The 23,372-nt window shown below is 32.4% G+C and overlaps 5 protein-coding genes and 1 non-coding gene across 13 annotated transcripts; 3 read left to right on the forward strand and 3 right to left on the reverse strand.

Moving 5' to 3' along the window:
• Positions 1-188: 188 nt before the first annotated feature.
• On the reverse strand, positions 189-272 carry TRNAL-CAA (transfer RNA leucine (anticodon CAA)). Its single transcript has one exon. It is a non-coding gene; the product is annotated as a tRNA-Leu (tRNA).
• A 57-nt stretch (positions 273-329) lies between these two features.
• Positions 330-2,164, forward strand: LOC111018616 (acyl-acyl carrier protein thioesterase TE3, chloroplastic). Its single transcript, XM_022294787.2, has 5 exons — positions 330-594; positions 897-997; positions 1,357-1,466; positions 1,587-1,682; positions 1,780-2,164. Exons 1-5 carry the CDS (start codon positions 407-409, stop codon positions 1,897-1,899), a joined length of 615 nt encoding a protein of 204 aa, XP_022150479.1. The 5' UTR covers positions 330-406; the 3' UTR covers positions 1,900-2,164.
• Positions 2,165-6,586: 4,422 nt separating this feature from the next.
• Positions 6,587-10,725, forward strand: LOC111018690 (uncharacterized). 8 transcript variants are annotated; one of them, XR_015787078.1, is made up of 6 exons: positions 6,588-6,956; positions 7,204-7,295; positions 7,507-7,625; positions 8,132-8,216; positions 8,944-9,044; positions 9,468-10,725. XR_015787078.1 is itself a non-coding variant. In XM_088117010.1 (5 exons), the coding sequence occupies exons 1-4, from the start codon at positions 6,740-6,742 to the stop codon at positions 9,005-9,007; spliced, it is 492 nt and encodes a 163-aa protein (XP_087973136.1). In that variant the 5' UTR covers positions 6,587-6,739; the 3' UTR covers positions 9,008-9,044; positions 9,468-10,725. The 8 variants fall into 8 exon arrangements, 6 of the variants coding, with proteins under 6 accessions (XP_087973136.1, XP_022150590.1, XP_022150588.1 ...); XR_015787077.1 differs by having other exon boundaries at positions 6,589-6,956; positions 8,855-9,044; XM_088117010.1 differs by lacking the exon at positions 8,132-8,216 and having other exon boundaries at positions 6,587-6,956.
• ENDO2 (endonuclease 2) lies at positions 8,847-10,471 on the reverse strand. Its single transcript, XM_022294894.2, has 9 exons — positions 10,336-10,471; positions 10,071-10,245; positions 9,877-9,984; positions 9,732-9,787; positions 9,583-9,666; positions 9,400-9,492; positions 9,222-9,289; positions 9,058-9,131; positions 8,847-8,984 (listed from the first exon to the last, which is right to left on the reverse strand). The coding sequence occupies exons 1-9, from the start codon at positions 10,444-10,446 to the stop codon at positions 8,890-8,892; spliced, it is 864 nt and encodes a 287-aa protein (XP_022150586.1). The 5' UTR covers positions 10,447-10,471; the 3' UTR covers positions 8,847-8,889.
• Positions 10,726-15,286: 4,561 nt separating the features above from the next.
• LOC111018608 (uncharacterized) lies at positions 15,287-16,689 on the forward strand. The gene has a single exon (XM_022294778.2). The coding sequence runs from the start codon at positions 15,483-15,485 to the stop codon at positions 16,431-16,433; it is 951 nt and encodes a 316-aa protein (XP_022150470.1). The 5' UTR covers positions 15,287-15,482; the 3' UTR covers positions 16,434-16,689.
• Positions 16,690-20,741: 4,052 nt separating this feature from the next.
• Positions 20,742-21,537, reverse strand: PDE337 (VQ motif-containing protein). Its single transcript, XM_022294954.2, has one exon. The coding sequence runs from the start codon at positions 21,439-21,441 to the stop codon at positions 20,950-20,952; it is 492 nt and encodes a 163-aa protein (XP_022150646.1). The 5' UTR covers positions 21,442-21,537; the 3' UTR covers positions 20,742-20,949.
• Between the last annotated feature and the right edge of the window lie 1,835 nt (positions 21,538-23,372).

A 23,372-nucleotide genomic window follows, 5' to 3' on the forward strand; every position in this document is an offset into this window, starting at 1 on the left:
TCGAGTAAATTTAAAATTATCATTTTTTGTTTATGAAATTTTAAGATGGGTAGAAATTGGTTTAGGAACATGTCAGGAAAAGCCCACAGCTACCTACCCCGGGAAATTAAAGGGGAAAAATTCTCTTCAAACTAAAAAGAAGAAAAGAAACGGAAGTACAATGAATTTTATACAAAACTGAAAAATTTTGTCAGAAGTGGGATTTGAACCCACGCCCTCTCACGAAGACCAGAACTTGAGTCTGGCGCCTTAGACCACTCGGCCATCCTGACTTTTTGAAAACGAAACGCAATTTAGTTTTATTATTAAAAAGCTGTAAAACTGGTATAAACCCCAGCCTCCTCCTTGCGTTGTCCGATTCCCATTCTCAAAACCCATCCGTCGACGACGGAGTAGAAATTGCAGAATGTTACAGGCTTCCATTTATCCGATCCAACCGCCGGCTCCGATTTCACGTACCAAGTCTACGATACTCCCAATACCTTCATCATTTTCCTGGCCCATCCGCCGGCCGTCGACTTCGTTTCGCCTTCGATCACCCCCGATAACTAGAAGCTCTAACTCTCAAGCATTTGATCTCAACGCCACAAAAAGGTACTTTTAACTTCTCAAAATATTGTTAATGTCTTCTTCTTTAGCGCTCTATGTCAAGATCTTTGACCTCTGTCGAGTCTCGAGCAAAAATTCTGCAAACGATTTTTGGTGAACCAACCGACTTTTGTACTGATATTCCTTTTAATTTATTTACTTTTCTTTGGAATTCGGGTGGAGTGCAGAATTTTAATTGCTTTGGTTTCTGCAAATGTTTATGTCCCAGGCATCAGAATTGCAATTGAAGTAATGCCCTTATTGAGAACATATAGAAAAACTAAGCATCTTACTCTTCATAACTACAGGATGGATGGGTTCCTAGATGTTGAGCTCAAAGTTCGTGATTATGAACTGGACCAATTTGGCGTTGTGAACAATGCTGTTTATGCAAGTTATTGTCAACATGGTGAGCTCAAACATCCACTTTTTCCCCTTTAATTTAATTTACTCTTCACCATTTCAAACGTTGGTGTTTATGTCCACTGGCACCAGAATTTCAATTCCAAGAACATCCATGTCATCGCTGATTATTCTCTTGGCAACCCCATTTGTTGATGTATCCAAAAGGAAAAAAGAAACTCCAGTTGTTGGGTAAACTTTCATTTTTCTATGATAGTGAGCTGAGCCTAAACTTTGTTGGGGGCCATTAGTCTGAAAGCTGTAAAACTGTTGAAATTTCATAAATCTTATGGTTCTCTGAAAGTGACTGAAGCATTATAACTCAGTCAAAAGCTATTCAAGATATTGAATTGAGAACTTAAGCAGGTCGTCATGAGCTGCTGGAAAGTATAGGCCTTAGCCCTGATGCAGTTGCTCGCACAGGGGATGCATTAGCTCTATCAGAGTTATCTTTGAAGTTCCTTGCACCACTTAGAGTATGGGATGCCTCTGTTGCTATGTCCATAAACCATTTGCTCTATAAATTTTGCATTCTACAATTTACTCAATGGCTTTCTTTCTTCTCCACCTGTTGAATTGATGTATCGTTCGAGTAGAGTGGAGACAGATTCGTCGTTAAAGTGAGGATCTCGAGCATGTCAGCTGCTCGCTTCTACATTGATCACTTCATTTTCAAGCTTCCAGATATGGAGGTCGGTAATGAAACCATTCATTTTCATCTCAGTTTACTTTGTACACATTCTTGGTAGCTCTTTTATGCAGTTTTTTTGTCTTAATTTCGTTCTGTAGCCAATCCTGGAGGCAAAGGGTACGGCAGTTTGGCTTAACAAAAATTACCGTCCAGTGCGTATCCCTCAAGAATTTCTGTCAAAATTTGCTGAGTTTGCTCGGAATCATGAGTCGAAGTGATCAGCTTTGGGATGGCAAAAGTGGTACTTGCCTTTGGCCCTGTATTAGAAAGAAGGCGATGGAGCAAATATCTGATTCACATACATATCCAAATGCATAGCGATGAATTCTTGCTTTCTCATATACTCAAGACCACAGGTACTAAAATAGTGTGGTACATATATATATAATTTAGATAGGTTTTTCAGCAGATTATGATTTGATGACAATTTGATACCTTATTCTCATAGTAAGCTTATTAAGATCTCGCTTGGTAACGTTTCCATTCCCTGTTTCTTGTTCTTGTTCCTCATTTGTTTGGTAACAAACGTTTTCAAAAAAGGATGTAGTTTAGTATTTTTTTGTTGTTTCTGATTTGTGTTTCGGTTTCCAGGTCCTGTAGATAAATTATAAATCAAGTGCTTAATTGTACATGTTAAAACTGTGGACCGTTGGCAGTCTCGCATGCCTAATCTTCCTTATTTCTTGTCTTCATTCCCTTCAAGCCCCATTGGAATAATATTTTTCCCTTTTTTTTTATGTTTTATATTTTTTTAATTTAAAATATTTTGAAAATTTATTCTTTTTATTATTATATTTTCTTAAACAAAAATTTTCTATTTTAAAATATTTTGAAATTTAAATCTTTATTTAAAGCTAATAATTTATACTTTTATAAGAAGAAATTTATATTTTAAATTATGTTTTCTCTCATGAATTATGTTCTTGAGTATATGTGGTATATTTTTATATTATATTTACTAAATTTTATTTTAACTAAAAATAAAAAGAATGCCAACATTAGTTAAGATATATATTAATGGTTAAGAAGTCCTACGTTCACATCTCGAATCCCACGAGTTGTACTAAAAAACTAGAAATAGAAACAAAAAAAAAAGTTATCAAACATATTTTTATTTCCATTTTTTTTTCGAGAAACAAGGAAGAGAAATAGTTACAAAACATATTCCCTCATTTTCCCTAATTCTAAAAAAAATAGTAAATGAAAAACAAGAAACAAGAGCGTTATCAAATGGATCTTAAATATTTAAGTACGGACCTTAAATATTTAAGTTGGAATGGTGAGTAGTTGACACTCCTTGAAAAAAAACTAGTTTAATGCTCGAAATTACGAAAGTACCCTCACTTTTCAAAAAGAGATTTTCGAACTCCCCCTTATATCATGATTCTCACCCCCTCGATCTCGGACCCTCACTACTCTCTTCCCCCTTAGTCGCAATATATCTGGTAAGTCAATATCAATAATATTTTTTGGATTAGGTTTCTATATTTTCAAATTTTTTCTATTTTCTTGTTTTTTGTTTTCTTATATTTTATATTTTTGTTTTCTTATATTTTCTTATTATTTTTTATATTTATATTGTTGTTTTTCATATGTTATATTATTTTTTGTTATTTACATTTTCTACATTTTTGTTTCTATCTATTTTATATTTATTGTTTTTATATTATATATTATATATATTTTATTCTATTTTCTATTTTTTAAATTAAAAATATTTTGTATTTAAAGCTAATAATTCAGACTTTGAAATTTATATGGTAATTTATGTCTTCTTTAGTGAGTTTTTTATATTTTATATTTTTGTTTTCTTATATTTTCTTATTTTTTTTATATTTTATGCATTTTTATATATTTTATATTTTATTGTTTTTATATCTTTTATATTTTTTGTTTTTATATCTTATATTTTTTATAAAATATTTCTATTTTTTAAATTATAAATATTTCGTATTTAAAGCAATAATTTAGACTTTTATATTAAAGAAATTTATATGGTAAATTATGTTTTGTTTTGTGAGTTATATTCTTTGGGTATATGTTATATCTTTTTATATTATATCTACTAAATTTTATTTTAATTAAAAATAAAAATCAAAGTCAACACGTATAGTCCAAGAGGTTATGAGTTCAAATTCATGCCTCCACAATACTAAATGAAAAATAAAAATCGAAACCAAAAAATAAGAAATAGGAAATAGTTATGAATATTTAAACTGTTTGAACAAATTATACATTTTGTTTTTTCTTTTTCATCTAAATAATTCTTAGCAACTTCAATAAAAAAATACTTACTCCATTAGAGTATTCATTACATTTTCGATCATTCAAAGTTTATATCCAATTTCAATTCATTACAAGATTGTCTAAAAAAACAATCTCGTGAAGAGTTCTAGATATCTTGTAATTAATTACCTAATTATAAATTAGATTTAACTAAACCTAGAGAGAATTATGGCAAAAAACAACATTTAAGTAATCTCAATCATGTAACCTCAATGCCATATTTACATTTAACTAATATCCATGCATGAAAAAAAAAAGAAAAAAAAAAGTCTTTAAAACTTCGATTTAAGGTTCAAGTTCGGGTTCATGGCCTACTCCCAATAATCCTTAGAGAATAAGGAGTTTATATTTTAAGTTGTCATGGCTTTGAGTTTATAGAAAAACAGAAACATGAGAGGCATAAGCATATATAATAAAAACAGGAGCTTCAAAAAATTCACGCATACATTTAGAATCAATCCAAAGCAAAAACAATTAGAAACAGGAACAGGAAACGGAAACAAGAGGTTACCAAATGAGCCCTTAATTACTTTGATTTCTGCAGACGTTTGTGTGTCCCGGACATGAGAATTGCAATCGTTAAAAGTAATACCCTTATTCATAACATATAAAAAACTAAACATCTTAGTCTTCATAATTACAGGATGGATGGGTTCGTTGATGTTGAGCTGGACCAGTTCAGTGTTGTGAACAATGCTAGTTATTGTCAACATGGTGAGATTAAACATAATTAATTTTTCCCCTTTAATTTAATTTAGTGTTAATTGAATGAATTGAGAATATAAACTGATGGAAAGTATAGGGGTTAGTCCTGATGCAATTGCTCGCACTGGGGGCGCATTAGCTATTTCAAACTTAACCTTGAACTACGCAAATTCAAATTGGGAAACTAGCCTTTGTTTTGTTGCTATATTTGCAATTTTGCATTCCACAATTTACTTAAATGCCTCTCTTTAATTAATTTCTTCTCCAACGAGAAGAGTGGAGACAGATTTGTGGTTAAAGTCAGGATCTCGGCCATGTCAGCTGCTCGCATCCACATGGATCACTTCATTTTCAAGCTTCCAGATACGAAGGTCAGTAATCAAACCATTTGTTTTCATCTTAATTTTGTCTCGATTATTCTTTTTTTGTCTTAATTATTAATTTAGCCAATCCTGGAGTCAAAGTGTACGCCGGTTTGACTTGATAAAAATTACCGTCCCAGTACGCATCCCACAAGAATTTGTGTCCAAATTCGCTGAATTTGTTCCTGATCATGAGTCCAAGTGATCCACTTTGGGATGGCAGCTACCAAAACAATCTTTATTAAATAATAAATTATGAAATATTTGGATTAGGTTGATTTAGTGACATTAATTCAAAATATGATATACATATTTTCTAATTCCTTGCCTCAAGTTTAGTAAGTAAATCTTTATTTATATAATTAAAAATTAAACTCAAATGAGAAAGAATTCATTCCACATATGGTGTTTACAAAATTGGAGGAACGAAATCAATGGGTTGAATCTATATGAAACTTTAGAATTACTCCTCTCATTAATATCATTTTCGTTCTTTATTCCACGACTCTTTTAGTCTCTAGGATAAGATTTAAGTTTGAATAAACTAAAAGTTGCTACATTACTTACTATTTTGCTCTCTCGGTTGCTATAATACATTAATGAATAAGTATGTGAGTATCTTATTTTATGTCCAAAATTATAAATATTTTCTCACTTCCGAAAGAATGCGAAACGTAGACCTCATCGTCACTTCAGCCCTGTCGCAAGCCTATCGAAATATCTCGATGTTGGAACTTTCTCTCCACACTGCCCCTTCTTCTTCTTCATTTTCAAATATGCAACGGAATTAAAACAAGCATCAAAATGGAGATTATCGTCACAAGCGTTAGAAACAGAATAGGATCTTTTAACATAGAAATAGAATAGCATCCTAGCGCGCGCACTTATTGGCGCAAGCGATAGCGATAACTTTTGAGATAGAACCCATAGATTTTTAGAAATTGTCTTGGATTTCTGTTCATTTGATCTGGTAGCTTTCAACAGTTTGAAATTTGATCTCAGATTTTTAGAGACAGAAAGGGAAAGAGATCATGATCTGATAGATTATGAGAGAGAGAGAGGGAGAGAAGAGAGAGTGTTATTCAAACTTTGATACAGATTTTGAGGGAGAGGAAGAGGGAAGAAGAGGATTTAAAAAGTAGAGCTATTTTGGTAATATTTAGAATGGTATAGTTCTACTCTCTATAAATTCAAGAATCAAGAATAATTTTATATTTATGTAGGGTGATGATCAAACTCACAACCTTTTAGTTTGAGATATATGTCAATTAAACTCATTTAGTTACAAAATATTTAAATTTTTAAATAAAATTTAGAAACGAGAACAAAGAAACGGAAACGAGTTTGTAAGGGCCAAGGTAGGGTTGTTTTTAAAATCCCGGAATATAAGAGAAGTTGTTTGAGGCTAACGATTTTTTCTCCTCTCCCTATCGCTTGGATTCTATGCAGATAAAAAAAAAAGGTAACAACTAAAAAAATTAAACTGAATTGAATATTTCGATTTTAAGAGCATAAAAAAATGTGTAAATTATCGAGAGTGGAAAGATAGTTGAAAGACAGGAGTGTAATGTAATTTGAGAGAACCCACCATCAATTTACACTGTAGTACGCGCTGGAGCTTAAATTCCTTCTCGCCCAATTCTAATGGCGTAATTCACTTTCTGGGCTTCCTTTCACAGTTCCTCCTCTAATTCCCCCTTCCAGAATGGCTGAAGCAGTCGAGAAGAGGGTGATGGTGGCCATAGACGAGAGCGAGTGTAGCTACTATGCCCTCATCTGGGTGCTCGAAAATCTTCAACAATCCCTAGCCGAGTCCCCCCTTTTCGTCTTCACGGCTCTTCCTCCGCCCACGATTTACACCTTCGGCGCTGGTGCTGCTGCATCGCTTGGCCTTGCGCGCACGTATTGTCACGTTACATCCAGTTAAGCATTTCTAATTTTACTTTACATACATGTAACTTCGCTAATATTTGATGTATAGAGAGAACATAACGATGATCCGTGGGCTGTCAAGTGATGAACTGAACTAATCCGGGCCTTTTAGGTCTTATGGAATTTTATTATAGTTTGAATTAGTTTGTCTGTACTTGCTGATGGATTTAAAAATAAAAAAGCATCGATTAAGACGTTGAGATGTTCTGATCAGGTCAATTTTATTGTGCACGACAGATACGGAGTTGGCTAATTCGATCCAAGAGAATGACAAGAAAGTCAGATGCGCCCTCCTTGAGAAAGCAAAGGATATATGTGCTGAAAGAGGGGTATGATTGGATTCTTACTTTCATGTCAAGTTTTCACGGTGTTCTGTATTTTGATTCAACAGGACAACTCTGACCTCCAAATTTGAACAATTTGGATCGAGAACATACGTATACTCATATTTGAAGAACTTTTTTTTTAATGTTTATTTCTTGATTGCATAAATTTGATGCTACGTAAAATTAGGAATGCAAAATTGTTTATCGTCTGCAGGTGGCTGCTATATCAATCACAGAGGTTGGGAATCCTGGAACAACCATATGTGATGCAGTTGAAAAGCTCAATATAAATATGCTTGTCTTAGGTGATCGTGGCCTTGGGAGAATTAAGAGGTTGGTCTTCATTTTCTTATTTATACAACCAGTTGTGCTCAGAGGTTAGACTTTATTAATCAACATTTGCCTTCCAGAAGCGTTTAGCTTCGACATCTCAAATTTTTTCTGACGTTCGTTGTTGCCAAAACACATGCATAAGTAAGTTCATAGCTACTAGTAGATTATACTCATTCTAATGAGTAAATATCTATCATTTTCAAATGATGAAACTGAAGAGTTTTCTAGCTTATGTCCTTGCTTCTTATTAGTTGCAGAATGTCTATCAACTTATATGAAATAATTGTACATTTTTCAGCTTTTAATTTCTTACTGAGATATCCTACAACCCAGTTTGTTGCTGCCTGACTTTCAATTCGTTAGAATTTTGAGATTTTTAGCTTTCGGTATCATCACCTAATAGTACCTGTGCAACTTTTTTTCTTCTTTTTATCGATTTTGCCCCTTTTTGACTATAATGGGTTTATGTACCGGATGCTGACTGTATCAATATATGTCTCATACAGAGCTCTTATAGGGAGTGTGAGCAACTACTGTGTTCAAAATGCCAAGTGTCCTGTCCTTGTTGTGAAGAAACCATAGTAATTAAAGGTCTGCTGCTTTGTCCACTAAATTATAGAGCTCTGCCTCAGTTTTTATTATTATTATTTTTTTATTTTTTTAAATGATAATCAGGTTTGAATGACTTTGGAGCTGCTTGGGAGTCTTTTCTTAAAAATAGCTTTCTACTTCCGTTTCCAAGCTAATTTTTACGAATTGTGATCTGATGATCCAATGGCTTGTAAAAGATAAGATTGTTGTGTACTTGATATCATCATTTACAAATTCAGGACAAAAGGACTACTTTGGTGCTCTGGAAAATGGGTCATCTGCCAAAACAATTCTTAAAAGATAGTTAACTAAACATGTTTTTATTGAATTTCTATTCTTAAAAGAGGGAAAACTGTTTCCCAATATAGCTCCATTATCTCTTTACATTTGTATAATATGACAGAAATTTAATGTGCTATTCAACTCCAATTCTTGGATGGGGAGGGGATCCAATTCATGTAGCTCAATGAGGCATGGACTGGATAAAGAGATTAAAAAGAGTTAAATCAAACAAAGAGAATGATATTTCAGGAAGAACTTTATTCACGTAGTAGTGCTGATTGTTTTACAAGCTCACGTAGCATAATACGGTCGACTTTTTCCCAACTACTAACTTGAAACATAACTATTTCATGCAGGCTTTTCCTCTGAGTATAAACTAAAGGAGAGTCTGTCAACTAAAGATGCGATTTAAAACAGCCGCTAATCTAACTCCACCTTGTGCCAGACGCAGGTTCACTATCGGCGCTCGGGAGAAGAAATATTTATCTGCAAGCAAGTTTTTAAGTTAAAATCTCTTCTGCCCAATGAACAGCTCAATCAAGCTTCGTAAGCAGTCTACCTTCTAGTATAGAACCTTCACTTGCACCTTTGTATGCCCAGTCACAGGCTGCTTGGATACTTTCTGATGCATATCTGCACATTCGAGCGAAAGTTGAGGCATATTATTGAAATTATATGCTCTAAAAAATGAAGGATCAATGGACTGTTTCTTGTGGCACATACATTTCTGTGCATGCTACCTCATTAGAACTACACTTCTCCCACTCTTCAACGTGATTTCTCCATCCCTTCTGTTGATCAGAAACAGCAAAAGAGAGAGGAAAAAAAAGCATTAGAATCTCTAAAACGATTAGGATCGAGCTTGTTTTTCAAGTTGAGTTTTGACTTAAAAGTATATGACCGTGATATTCATTTGGATTGCATCAACCAGGCCATCCACACTGAAGTTGTAAAACTTTTCTTCTGCAGTCTCGATAATGCTGTCATCCCAGATCTGCAAAAATCACAACCAACTCTGTATTTTCATGGATTAAAGACTAGAAATGTCAAGGGCACTCTGTTGAAGTTGGGTTATTATAATTACATGGTGAAGATTTTGCTTCCTGGTGTACCAGTGAACATCGATCGTGTTTCCTCCCCTGTCTGTCGTAAATCCCACATGCAGAGGCTGCATTTGAGGTAAAATCATCTCAGTAAATAATTGCATATGTCCATGTAAGCTTCATATCGTACCTGATGGATGTCTCCCATGAAATGTGAAAGAAAAAGAAGTGCTTGAGTCAAGTTATCTGGCGATGGGAAGTTTTAGCGTATTAGCAGATTTATTGGTAAATTGATGAAGAGAAGTCGATAAGATTTTTGTATTCTTGAAAATTACATTTAGACTGAGATGGTTGAGCTTGGTACTTCAGAAGCTGGGAAGTATAGTTGTTAATGGCGCCTGCAACACACCGTCCTATCACTCCTGCTTGGTCTTTGCAGTCCCCTTGAAAGATTGAAATGACAAAAATTTAGAACAAGGAGAGAAGAAATCAGACTAGAGAGGAATGGAAACAAAGGAAGTTACTCAACTGTCATACTGGTAAGAACAGAGGGAATCTGGAGTATCAATGAAATGAAGAGCAGAGGACCAGTGATAATAAAACTTGACTCTGTCAGCCCAACTGCAAACGCTAGCCAAATCGCCGCTAGCGGAGTCTGGCAACAGTTGCTGCACTGCATCTGCTGCTGCTCTGCTCAACCGTGACTGTTCCAACAAAACAAAGACCAAAGAAGTTCCTTCATCAAAGATGCAAATTTGGAAAATGGGGTTTCAAAGACATATAAAGAGAAGAACCTGAGCGATTTTGCAGACGGCAGCATGGCCGTCGACGCCCCAACCAGAGATAACAGGAAAAATGAACCCCAACAACAGCAAGGCCGCCACTAGAACTTTACAGGTCTCCATTTTCTTATTTTGTTTGTTTGTTTGTTGTTCTGGTTCGTTTTTTGTGGTTGCTTCAGCAGCATTAATAGAGCAAAAGAGTGTGAGCCTGAACTGTTGAAGATTTGGAACTGAACAAATGTGGGATATGCTAATTGCTGGATTCCAAATTTGTGGAAGAAATTATGGTAATGTATTAAATAATGGAACTGTGACTCTCTCCTCCCCTGGAAAGGAAGGGAGCCTGTGCTGTGCTGGTTTCACATGAATCTGTTCTATAAGAATGTAATTCCAGTTGCTGTCTGTATAGTTATTTTATTATGTTAGAAGGAATAAAGTTTTTTATTATTAAAAAAAAAAGCAAATAGAAAGAGATTCAACTCGTTTCCTACCTTTCCCTGAACTCAATTTATAAGTCCAATAATCCATTTTCTACAAGCCACTCTAGTAATCAACACATAGAAGAATTCATGTATAAAATCTTTAAAATTTTCTCTCTTCTCGACTTTAAACTTTGGTAAAAAGCAAATTATTAATATAATAAAGAAGTATATAAAACCCTTTATTAATTCCACAGTCTAAATAAAAATGGTATGAATTCTAGAAACTAAGATTGAAGATTTGAACAAATAAGGTTTTCCTTTATACGGCAACTTTGAGATTTCTTTTAAAGAGGGGGAAATGGTGTTTGTTTAAATCTAAGCTTAGAAGGTATTTTAAAAACCGAAAGTTAGAAAGTTTAAGCCGTAAAATCCGAAAAATATGAAGTTATCAAAATTGGAAAAATAAGTATAAAGATTTATAAACTGACGAAGGCTGACAGCTTCCTACTCATTTGACTTATCTGTAAAGAAAAAAAGGGAAATCATATGAAGCAATAAGATAATAGAGTGTTTGGTAGAATAATAGAATGACGTGGCTTCTTTATTAGCTTAAGAAATTGAAATGTCGACTTTTTTATTTATTTATTTTTGTGGTTGCCAAACGCCAACCAATTATATTATTATTATTTTAAAATTATTGATGATTGGGGACGCGGTGGGACCCAATTAAACTTAATTTCTTCACTTTTATGTCTTATTTTTTTGGAGGGCACTCATGTTCGTCAAACCCCACTAAACCCTATCAAAATGATTGCTTTTCTTAATTAATTTTATGTCAAAATGTCTCTCTCAAGCTTCAATTCAACCCCATCCGTTGATAAGTTGAATTGAGCTATGAAACGAGATGAATTGGCAACATTTTGCAAACTCAAATTTACACATTCATATAATACTTGAAGAAAAGTTTAAATATGAGATTGAATTAGCACTAAACTATGCTTATTTTTATAAATTGTATTTATTTTGGGGTAAGGATAAAATAAAAGTTGAAGTATTCAAACCATTCTACACGGCTTCATTTCTATTCAAACCCAACCGGCCAACGGAATCCATGTGTTTCATAATTTCATTCTAAATGTAAATAAATAAAAAAATAAATGAAATAGTCAAACATTTACGCACGAGTTAAATGGCTTTAATTTAATAAGAGGTTCCATTTTTCACCCTGTCATACCAAGTACCAACACAAAACTCAAACAAAAAACAAGTTTCAAAGCTTTTTTTTTTTTTTTTAATTCAATAAATTTAGAATATCAAGAGAATAATAGGTACTAATCACATATTTGTTTTCTCAAAGCTAATGTTTGTGCGTTGGTGCTGTCATATTTGTAATCTTTTATTTTGTCTTTTAAGTTTTCAAAATTTATATTTTCAATTTTGAATTTTAAAAATAATAAGTATTTTGGTCCTAGAATGACTTTGAGTATCTATAGTAATATGATGATGTAGATATATATTGAAATGGATATTGGACAAACTAATATTCGATGACAAAACAGTAGCAAAGGTTATAATTATTTCTTTCAGACTTCAAAACTAAAATAAATTATTGAAATTTTTAGGACCAAAATAATTTTTCTTTGGGCAAAATGCCCTCTTTGTCCACGAGGTTTTAAGTATTTATCTATTTAGTCCTAATATGTCGAAATGGATACTTTTAGTCCCTAAGATTTGAGAAACGGTTCTAAATGACCCTTGAACTCCTCCGACAATTTTTTAAATGACATTAAAATGACGTGATTGTTAAATTGCTCATTTTAATTATCGATTTGGCAAAATTTTATTTTAATAATATCTAGTAATTTCTCCATTTTTATCTCTCTCTTCCCTTCTTCTCGAGTCATTATCGTCCCCCTTAGGGGAAGAAATTACTAGATCATATTATTAAAATAATAAAAATTTTCCAAATCAGCAATTAAAACGAGAAATTTAACAACCACGTTTTTTTAATGTTAGTTGGCCAACAATCAAAGTAGCTCAGTGAGCATTTTGAACAAATTTTCATATTTTATATTAAGTATCCTATTTGAAACCCTAGAGATCGATAGGAACCTACTCAAATTTCAAGAATAAAAAATGTGCTCTTAAAAAATTAAGAAATAAAATATACCTTTTAAAAATTCAGGATCAAATTTAAACCCTGTTTTTATTAGTTTTTATTTTAAACAAAATAAGTTTATATGCAAGAAGCAATTGACAATGAAAGTTAAGATTCACGATCGTTGGTTTCTATTTCATTTAAATATAAGAAGCAATCAATTATTGGTTTCCCAAAATAAATATAAACTTATTTTGTTTTAAATAATTAACAAAAATAGGTTTTAAATTTTATCATGAATTTTTAAGATAATTTTAAATTTATTTTAAAAATAAACTTATGATGGTTGTATTTCTTACATATATGGCTAATTTTAAATTCAAATTATCAATTATCAACTTAAATATAGCTATTTTTAACCAAAAAAAAATAGTTCAAATCATCACCTAAAATTTATATTTCAATTTTCTTTTATAGCAATAAAATGTTGGTAAATAAATATAATACATTAAAGTTGAATTTGTTTTGTCAAAACGAGCATAACTTTAATTGACATATACCTCCAATCAATAGGTTGTGAGATTGATCCTCTATCCCCACATGTTGCAATAAAATAAATTTGAATTTATTTTTTTAAAGTAGAAGTTGTTCAAAATCAGAATGATTCGTTATACTTGATAATAAATAATGTAACAATTTTTTTTTAATTCAAAATTTTGTAGCAAAATAAAGGCATTGTAGCCAATTCTAGAACGTAAATTATATTTGGTGGAAATCACAAATTTGGAAGTCGTTTTTGAGATTTTTATCATTCAGAACAAGATTATGTATTTGATGTGTCATTCCATTTATGAAAATATTTAATATTACATTACTTGCTGTATAAAATTAAGAATAATTTTTTCCATTAGAAAAATGTCATCATGTATTATATTTACAAGTTTGTTGGAAGGCATGTCTGGAAGAATATTTGATGCTTACTTTGACACCTATCAAATCCCATTTTAAACAATTAATTAAATTGAAACTATATAATATAAGTAAATCCAACTTGTCACCATTGGAATTTGGCAATTCTTTTTTTAAATCGCATAATTAAGAATTTATCTTTATCTTTTTCACTCTCAAATATTTTAATTAAATATCATTAAAACTAATCTACTATAAACACAAGAAAATAGAGATAAAAACAAGAAAACAACAAATAATGAAACAAAAATACTAAAAAAATCATCAGTTGAAACTAAAATTCATAGCTAAAGTTTCACCCACCATTTACAAAAACTTGTTAATCAACTCTAATATATGCAAATTCTTATGGTTTCGTTAATGTATGAGTAGTCAAATCAGCCTTTTCAAATAAGAAATTGACATATTTATATCACTCTAGTATTGAGATTCAAAATTTATTTATTTATTTATTTATGAATAAGCTCAATTTTGAGAAAGTTTTTGTCTCTTCTCAATAGTTTAAGAACTCATATCATATTCTAAATCAAAAAAAAAAATAAAAGAAAAAAAAAACTCGATTGTAAATCAATCGTCTCTCAAACTGGGTTCAATGCCTTTTCTAGTGACATTCTAAAAATAGGTCGAAGTAAAATTACCAAAACCAACTGTTACAAAAAAAAAAAAAAAATACACAAGAAGATATCTTTCAAAACATTTTCAAGTTGTACCTAAATTCTCAAGAATTAAAACTTTCTCTTTCAATTATTTAATGGCATTTCACTTTCTGAAATAGATATTTTCATCCTACCTATTTTTAGAAATTCAAAATCAAGATTCCAAGGCCACAATTGATAACAACTTTGTCTTTTTTATTTTTATTTTTTAAAGAAAGAACTATGATTGTTAAAAAAAAACTTTTGTATTTCTAAAATTTTAAACGAATACGGTATTTGAAATAAAAAACGAAATACGAAATGCTTATCAAACAAATAGTGACAATAGGTTGTAGGTATAAAATTTTTGATTATTTTATCAGGAAAATTTAAATAAAGAAAACCCCACCAAAAAAGAAAAAAATAATCGACTGGCCGAAGCGGGTGCGCCTCCCCGTACCGGCCACCACCACCGTCAACAAAATCAATCATACAATTTCAGAAGGTGGGGCCCGTCTTGGACGTTAGCAGAACCGATGGATCACTGCGTAATATGATCTGTCCCCACGTGTCAACATCACAAGGACGATGTCCACAAAAATTTGTGACCGAATATTATAAATTTGATCCCGTCCGATCCCATTATAACTTCCCTGCGGCTGCTCGCCCCAAAATTAATTAATAAAAATAAATACCAGATATATTTTTCCCATTTCTCTGCTCTTTTTGCTGACGTGGATGCCATTCAGACTACCACGGAGCCAATCTCTATCTTGCACGTCACTCCTTCTTTGGTTTTATCTTCCATTTCAGCCTCTTCTTTTCTCCTTATAAACCCGACCCCTCTTCCAATTTCATCCCCTCTCTCGCCCTACCAAATCCCAATTCTTCCCCCAAAATCAAAATCCCTTTCTATTACTCTATATCCGAATATTCCCAATTTGGATTCCGGATTTCTCTTTACATCTCTTCATTCTTCTTCTCCTTTAAGTCTGTGGCTGCTTCGGGTTCTTGGCAGTACTGAGGTTAAACATAATGGAGGTTCCTGTGATTAACAGGTTTAGTGGGTTGGAATCGGGGATCGGTTCCTTGCCCAGCCCCACTCTTATTCCCCAAATTTTGGGTTCCCCTTCTGGATTTCAAACCCTTTCTCAATCCTTGGATCTCTGGAAATGGAGCGCTGTGATTATTGCCGTTCTTGCTACTTTTAGCGGCGTAATCAACCGGATTAAGCTTCTGCTCGTGATTTTCCGGCGCCAGAAACGTATTCTGAAGGAGATTGTTGATGATTCCGACTCCGACGGTGAAATCTCCGGCGATGATTCTGCGAGCTCTGTTTCCTCGTCGTGGTCCGAGTTCGAAGAAGACGACGACGAGCCCGTAGCCACGTGTTCCCGGAATTGGGACTCGAGTGACCGGGATTTGCGCGTCAGAGGCTCCGATTATGATCTCGAAACGAAACGGACTCCGGGACTTCGGTACCGGCGGAGCTTCCAAAACCAAGACCGGGACGGCGACCAGCTCCCCTGGACCGATTTCGCCGGAGGAAAGAGCGTTGTGAAGTTGTGGGATAATTTCAGATTCGAGTTCGATCACCGTCGGGTCGACCCGAATGAGATTAACGATGTAATTGAAGAGCCAAAAATCGGCTCCATTTTGGCCGGAAAATCACAGATAGCACCGGCATCGACGTCGACAGTATTGTGGTCGGCGGCCGCGGATCTTTTCGGTAAGACGTCGGTAAATCTGTGGGACACGCGCGTGGGTTGTCAAATTCCAGCATTAATCGCGGATTGGATGCCCGTGCCGGGGACGGTCCTCGGGGTCAAATTTCCCGGTGACCAAAAGGTTTATATTAGAGACGTCGACGCCGGAAAGATAACGGTCGGTGACGTGAGAAACGTGAAAACGCCGCTGGAGAATTTGACGGCGGCGGATGTGGAGACTTGGTGGGACGCCGACGCGGTTATGGTTTCAGCGGAATAGAAATACCGACTACCGAGTCAGCGGGTGAGTTGTCGCCACTCGGCGGTAACTCGTGTTAGTTAGGGATTAGCTGTTCTCCATTATTCATTAATCATTGATGGCCGAATCACCCTTCCTTTTATTTTAAAGAAAAAACACCAAAAAAGAGGACAAAGAAAAACAGAAAAGACGAAGACAAGATTGTAAATAATGTAATTTTATTTTAATTAAGGCGAATAATGTCTATAAATCGATATATTATATATTTCTTGTCCGAGATCTTGCTTTTCTATTTATTTGATACAATTTACAAATACAAACAATTGGGGTGAAAATAAAATAATGAGAAGCGGAAGCGGTTGAACCACATAATTTATTTAATTGCGTTTATTAGACAATAATTATTCCATTGATTATTGAAGATGCACACGAATGAGAAAGATAAGAATTGTGTAATTTCTTAGGTGGCTTATTATTTTTTAATTATTCATAAAACTAGAAAAGGGTAGTGGGAAATGAAAGCTTTGTGTTTGGATTGGTAATGAAGTTTTATTTTGCTTTCGAAAAATTGACACTTTTTTTTTTTAGGTCTAGAATTTGGTGGTGGCTTGATAATAGACGACACGAAATGACTCGTTGAGTTCTATGATGACTACCAAATCAACTTCTCTTTTTTCTCTTGCCCCAAAAAGAGTAATTCAAATACTATCCATATCCAAATAAAGCTAATTTTCAAAGTCATCTTAAAATTTGGGTCATTTCTCTATAATGCGTGTTTAAAAATATCTATTTTAGCTTTGGACATCATGCCACATATGCACTTTAATATATATATATTTAAAATCATATTAAATTTTTTTTTGGAAAATTTTGACATAAAAATAACCGCTTTTTCTAAAGTAGTTAAATTTAAAAAAAAATGTTGAGATTCTAATAAACATTTTGAGATTTTAATAGGTAAAATGAACCAAATCTAAAAGTTGATATCAAAATAAAATATAGAGGCCAACAAAAAGTCATGAGTTCAAATGTTAGCTTAGTTGTAATTGACATCTATCTCTACCAAAAAATCATGAGTTGAAATCTTCTACTTTTTTTTTTTAGTATTAGGGGGATTTGAGCTCACAATCTCATGGTTAGAGGTATATGCCAATTACTGCGAGCTGCTCGCTTTGTTAATCTTCCACCCTATTTATTGTAAAAAAAATGAAATGTAAATAAAATTAAGTATAGAACTTAACTGCTCAATTCGTTCTTAAAAAGTTAATTATTATTATTGTTATTTAGTTCAACAAGATGTAGAAATTGCAATTTCAACCTTCAATCCGTTGTCAAAGGATATATACACATAGCATAATGCGTTTATAGAAATCACTTCTTAGATTGCCATTCCTGCAATAGTGATTAACGTTCGGCCCATTATGGGCCTTAAAATTTGGCCCATTATTGTATTATCTACTACTTGGGCTTCCCTATGGATTTACATATACCAAACAATATTGGGCCGAAAGGCGCCAAGCCGTACCACACAAGTCACAAACTAGAGTAAATGGTAGGGAAATTTGGTTGGATTCTGAATTTGTAATCTTGTCTAATTTTGAGTTCCTACTCTTTATCTTGTATCACAAAATTACGTATTGGCACAACTACTTTATATTACGGGTAAATTTATCAAAAATAAATTTTTGTATTCTACAAAGAGAAAAAGTATAAATAACCTAAACTAGCCATTGATTTGAAACAAAAATTCAATTAACCTAAAATTCAAACAATATTTGTACTGAAAGACAAAAAAGAAAGTGTATTTATAATCAAATAATCAAAATTCACAAAAATTATGAATTTAAAAAAATGGTAAAGAATTAAACATAACATACCCAAAGATTTACTTTTTTGTGAGGATAAATACATCCAAATATTTTTATGAATTCAATAAAAAATGAAAAAATATATAAAAATGATTAGAATGTTATAGAAAAAATAATAATAAATAACAAGAAAAATAAAAATAAATAGAAAATTCATACATAAAAGTGGAGTGGAAATCGTTAAGAAAAAGAAACAAGAAATTTAGTTTGAATGGAGAAATTTAAAAAAAAAAAAAAAAAGATGAGAGAAGTAAGTGAAGATGTAAATAACACTAAAGAGATGAATAAATTAGAAAAGTAAAAATAAATAATCACATCTAAAATATTTAATAAGAGATAATGTACGATTAATTTAAGAGAAAAGGTGAAATCCTGTTGATCAATTTTGCTCGTGGACCCCACATAAAAACTATAAACATTTTTATTTAAATAATAATAATATTCCTTTACACATGACGCAATTTAAATTAAACTAGTATGGGAGTTCTCCCTACTATGGGATATGGGAGGATAAAAAATTTTCCCCCTTGTCCCTGTCCATTTAAGTACTATAATTTTTTTAACCATTTTTTTAATCAAATTTTTATCAATTCAATAAAGATTGAAAATTTCCGAATTTCTTATATTTAGAAAGTAAGTAATGTTTTGATTAATTGAACTAATATTTTTGTACGTGTAGGGTGAGGATTCGAATCCCTAACTTTTTATTTAATGATATAATACTATTCAACACTTAGAACTACACTTGTGCAGAGTGAAATTGATTTTTTTAATTGGTAAGTATACAATTCAATTATCTAACATTTAAATTTTAAAATTGAATTTGTTACAGACAGCACTCCAAAGTTCCAAAGCATTTAACTATATTATAAAATAATATTTTTAATTAAAAAAATTTAAATGAATTCACTGTATTATACAGAAGCTACAAATTCTAGAAAAGAAAAACGTGTGCATGACGTAAGCATAAGCAAAGCAGTCCACGTCATAGCTTGATGCATGTTTTAAACTTTTAGTACGGTCGCGCCGAACACCGCCATGCAATCGCTTTTATAGATTTTTTTTCCTAAAGGAAATAAAAATTTATAGAAGCTTGTATTATGGAAATTTGGGGCAAGTGAGATTAAGAAACACAAGATTTGGAAGCTTTAAAAACAATTTGATTTTTATATTATTTTGATCATACGGTTCAAATACTTTTGTAAACTCTTAATGTTTTTGTTCTAAAATTTTAGATCACAAAATCCTTATGTTAAATTTTTATGAATTATGTGTTGGGAATGTCAGAAGAGATATATATTTTCCAAAACAAAAAGAATGCATTTTTCTATCGGATGATTTTTTTTCAAGTGAGAAAAGTGTTTTTATTGAGAAAGGTTGTTTGGAGTAAGCTCGAGATATTTTCTCACATGTTGCCGTCATTGGTTCGGTTGGATGGGCAGGCGAGTTCAAGTAGCTCACGCTTACGTGAAAAATATTTTACCTTAATTAAAACGGTTTCCTCTATTTATCATATATGTTTTTAAAAAAGAAACATGTTTTTTCTTCTTCCTATAAAAATCGCCTATTTATTTCATTTTAGAACACACCAAGAAAACTTTTCTTCTCTCTATTTTTCCTACAAAATTTATGAGCTTTGATATTGATCTGTTTCAATTCGTTTCGGTAAGTGCATGTTTGATCTTAATGTTATGTTAATTTTTTGGGGCAATCGGTAATAGAACAATTTAGCACTAACATCACGTCGAATTTACTTTCAAAACAGTGGACGTTGATGATCATTGTCATTGATTTATACTATGTCAATTCATACCTATGCGACAAGTGTTTAAAATGATTTGTTGAGTTCCAAAATAGATTTAATTGTGTTACATGATTCATGAAAAAGTGAATGAGAATAATAACAATAAAATAAAATTTTTATCCAAACTTCAATAATCAAAATAAAAAATATTTTAAAGTCACCACAACAAAGTAAATATAAAACTTCTGGCTCAAAAATAAATTTTTGAAGCCTTAAATTTTATTTAACATCCAAAAAAAATTACAATAAATTTAATTCTTTGAATACGTATATTATTGATAATTTTAGTTGTATATGAGCATCTGCAGAATTCAAGTCATAAGACTAGTCACTTGCATTTTTTGTCCATAGTAATAAAACGTGTGCCAACTGCCCAGAAGTAAAGAACTAACCCACCCCTTGAAATTTACAACCTTAATTAAAAATATTGTTCCATTCAAATGAAATTAAAACTAGTTAATTAATCACAGTCAACCGCATGCTCTTCCTAATTAATACTATGACGTCGCGATATTTTATAATTTACACAGGTTGACTTTTACAACTCATCACTTGAACATAATATATTCATAAATACAATGGCTGAGTCCATCAGCATCAAATTGTCAAAAACAAAATAAATAAACCCTTCAAAATAATAAGCTGTACAGAATTGACTACCAAAAAAAAAAAAAAAAAGATCATAATTATGGAAGGGTTTAGATGGGAAAAGAATGAATTGAATAATTATGATAACTAATTCACAAATTATAGTTGTTTCTCTAATGGATTGGATCAATCCAAGTTTATGAACAAGATTTTAACACAAATTAAAAATTCCCAGGAAAAGGAAAAAAATTCAAATTTAATAAGATGACGGATGATCCTAAAATTCGGGCAAGCCTTTGAGAAACTCCATGAAAGAGGGGGACAAGGAATTAGGCAAGCCGGGGGACGCAAACGACGTCGCATCGGGCGCATATCGGAGACCCGCCGGCGTGAATAACGGAACGTCGGCCAAAAACGAATGGCTCTGACTCTGACTCTGGACTTCCTTAACGTAGGAGGGGTGGTGGTTGTGGTCCCCACAATTAACCTCCTCCGTTAGAACCGAGGAAGAATCGTTATCAAAATTAACGTTGTTATTTCTGTCGGAGTCGTCGGCGTGGGGCGGCGGCGGCGGGGTGAAGCCGGTGAGGCGCTGGACGAGGGCCATGAAATCCTTGGGCTGGGTGTGGATGATTTTGGGGGAATGGGTGTAAATAATGAGCGGCTGCCGGAGCTGCGGCGGCGGCTTACGAATCAAGCGAGAGTGTTTATGGATCAACAAGGGAGATGGGCGTGGGCCATTGATGTCGCAGGATTTAGCTGGGCTCATGGTGGTCGGCGTTGCGCCGGAGGAGGGGACTAATTATTGATTTGATGTCAAGAAGAAAAAGAAAAAAAAAAAGTGGTTAATTTGTTATAGAGAGAGGGGGGAATTTATAGAGAGAGAAGGGCAAGGTGGGTATATTTGTAATGAGGAGCTGGAGGAGGGCAGCGGATAAAGTTGAAGAGGGGGCAGGGATTTCTGACCGTTGACGTGCATGTATATGATTTTATTTTTTGTATATGTTACAAAATATTTTTAAAAAGGGCGATTGGTTGGTTGTTTGGTTTATAAATACAATTTGCCAATTCTTTAGTATTGGGATTGAGATGGCTCATGTGAAACGTAATTATCTAATGGTATAATTTGGGAGATTGACTGCAAAAACTTAAATTCGGGATTAGTGATTTCGTTCAAACAAATCTATCCTAGTTTAAGTTTAAGTATTCGTGGGGGTTTGAAAATTGTTTTCGAGCCAAAAAGGAAGGAGGGAATATCTTGGCAATTGTCTCATTTTAGGTAAAAAGATAATATTAAATATTTGAATGTTTTCTTTCTTATTCTCCACTCTCGCTCACAAGATTGGAAAATCGTATAAATACAAAAGTTAGAAAGTAAAATTTGTCCATTTCTTTGAAATTTTTTTACTTCGACCTTGTTCATATGAGAACACATGTATATGTTGCATATACTCTTATATGTGTTTAGAGTATAATGAAATTCTCCACTTATATCCATGAGATCAATTTCAATAAAATTCATTTAATGGAAGATATTTCAATTTAAAATTTAATCTACCTATTTCGATAGAGAAATGAATCAACCAAAATTATCAACTCAAAATAATTTATTTGAACTCTAATTTTTCCTTTTTAGCATTCAAACCATAAGTAAGACCTTACTTATAATTTGAATCCAAAAACGAAAGGTTGATCATATATTTGAATTCATCAGAATAAAATTGGCTCAATTTGATGTTAAAATGTAAGTTTATTCGTTTTAAAGAAGATGTGGATCGTGAGATTAGAGTATTAGAAAAATTAATTTGTATGGGATATCTCTTACTTGTGATTTGGAGTTTAAAAAGCACATTGTAAAACTCTAATTAATTTAAATTTAAGGAAAAAAATAAACTTTGACTTGGAGTAGTTATAATAATTTTTACCAACTTTTATCAATTGAATCATAAAATTAGATTAAAAGTGCAATTTTTACCTGCTAATTGATCATCTATTAAATCTATCAGAAATTTATTAATTTAATAAAAATCAGCTGCATAAAATCAAATATTGTAATTTTTTAATTTTAATTCTATCCATTAAAAGAATTTTCTTTTTCAACAATTATTTAAATAAAAACTTACCAAAAGGTAAAAGCTGTAATACTCTGAAGACATTTAAGATAGAAATTTTACCACTTATCCAAATTTAATTTAAAGTGCAATTTAATGAATTAAAAATTTAAGGTCAAAAGCTAAGGTCAAAATTGATCCCTTTTCAAAATTTTAAAAATTTCCTATTGTAAACGGAGTCTCAACTGAAATATAATATTAAATAAAGTAATTAATGTAATTAAACCCAGGAGCCAAATAGTAATAACAAAAGGACATAAGAAGAGGAGAGTAGAGAGATAAACTTGAAGGCAGCTGTGGTAAAGAAACATCGGAGAAACACAGTTTGAGGGACTTTCCGTTTACCTACGACGGCGGAGCCGCCGGAAGAATCAATTTACAATTTTCTATTATTATTATTATTATTATTATTTAAACTTCAAGTTGGGGTTTGAATTGTATAAGATTGATCCAGCCTACACACTGACGATGAACATATACATATAAAACATTATTAAGAATAAGATATTACCTGCGCAAAAAAAAAAAAAAAAAAAAAACCATTATTAACACTGTACTTTATTGACCAATCTGTGACGGCTGCGTCACC

This window comes from Momordica charantia (genome assembly GCF_013281855.1).
Source record: "Momordica charantia cultivar OHB3-1 chromosome 9 unlocalized genomic scaffold, Mcharantia_2.0 BLBB01000009.1, whole genome shotgun sequence".
Lineage (NCBI taxonomy): Eukaryota > Viridiplantae > Streptophyta > Magnoliopsida > Cucurbitales > Cucurbitaceae > Momordica > Momordica charantia.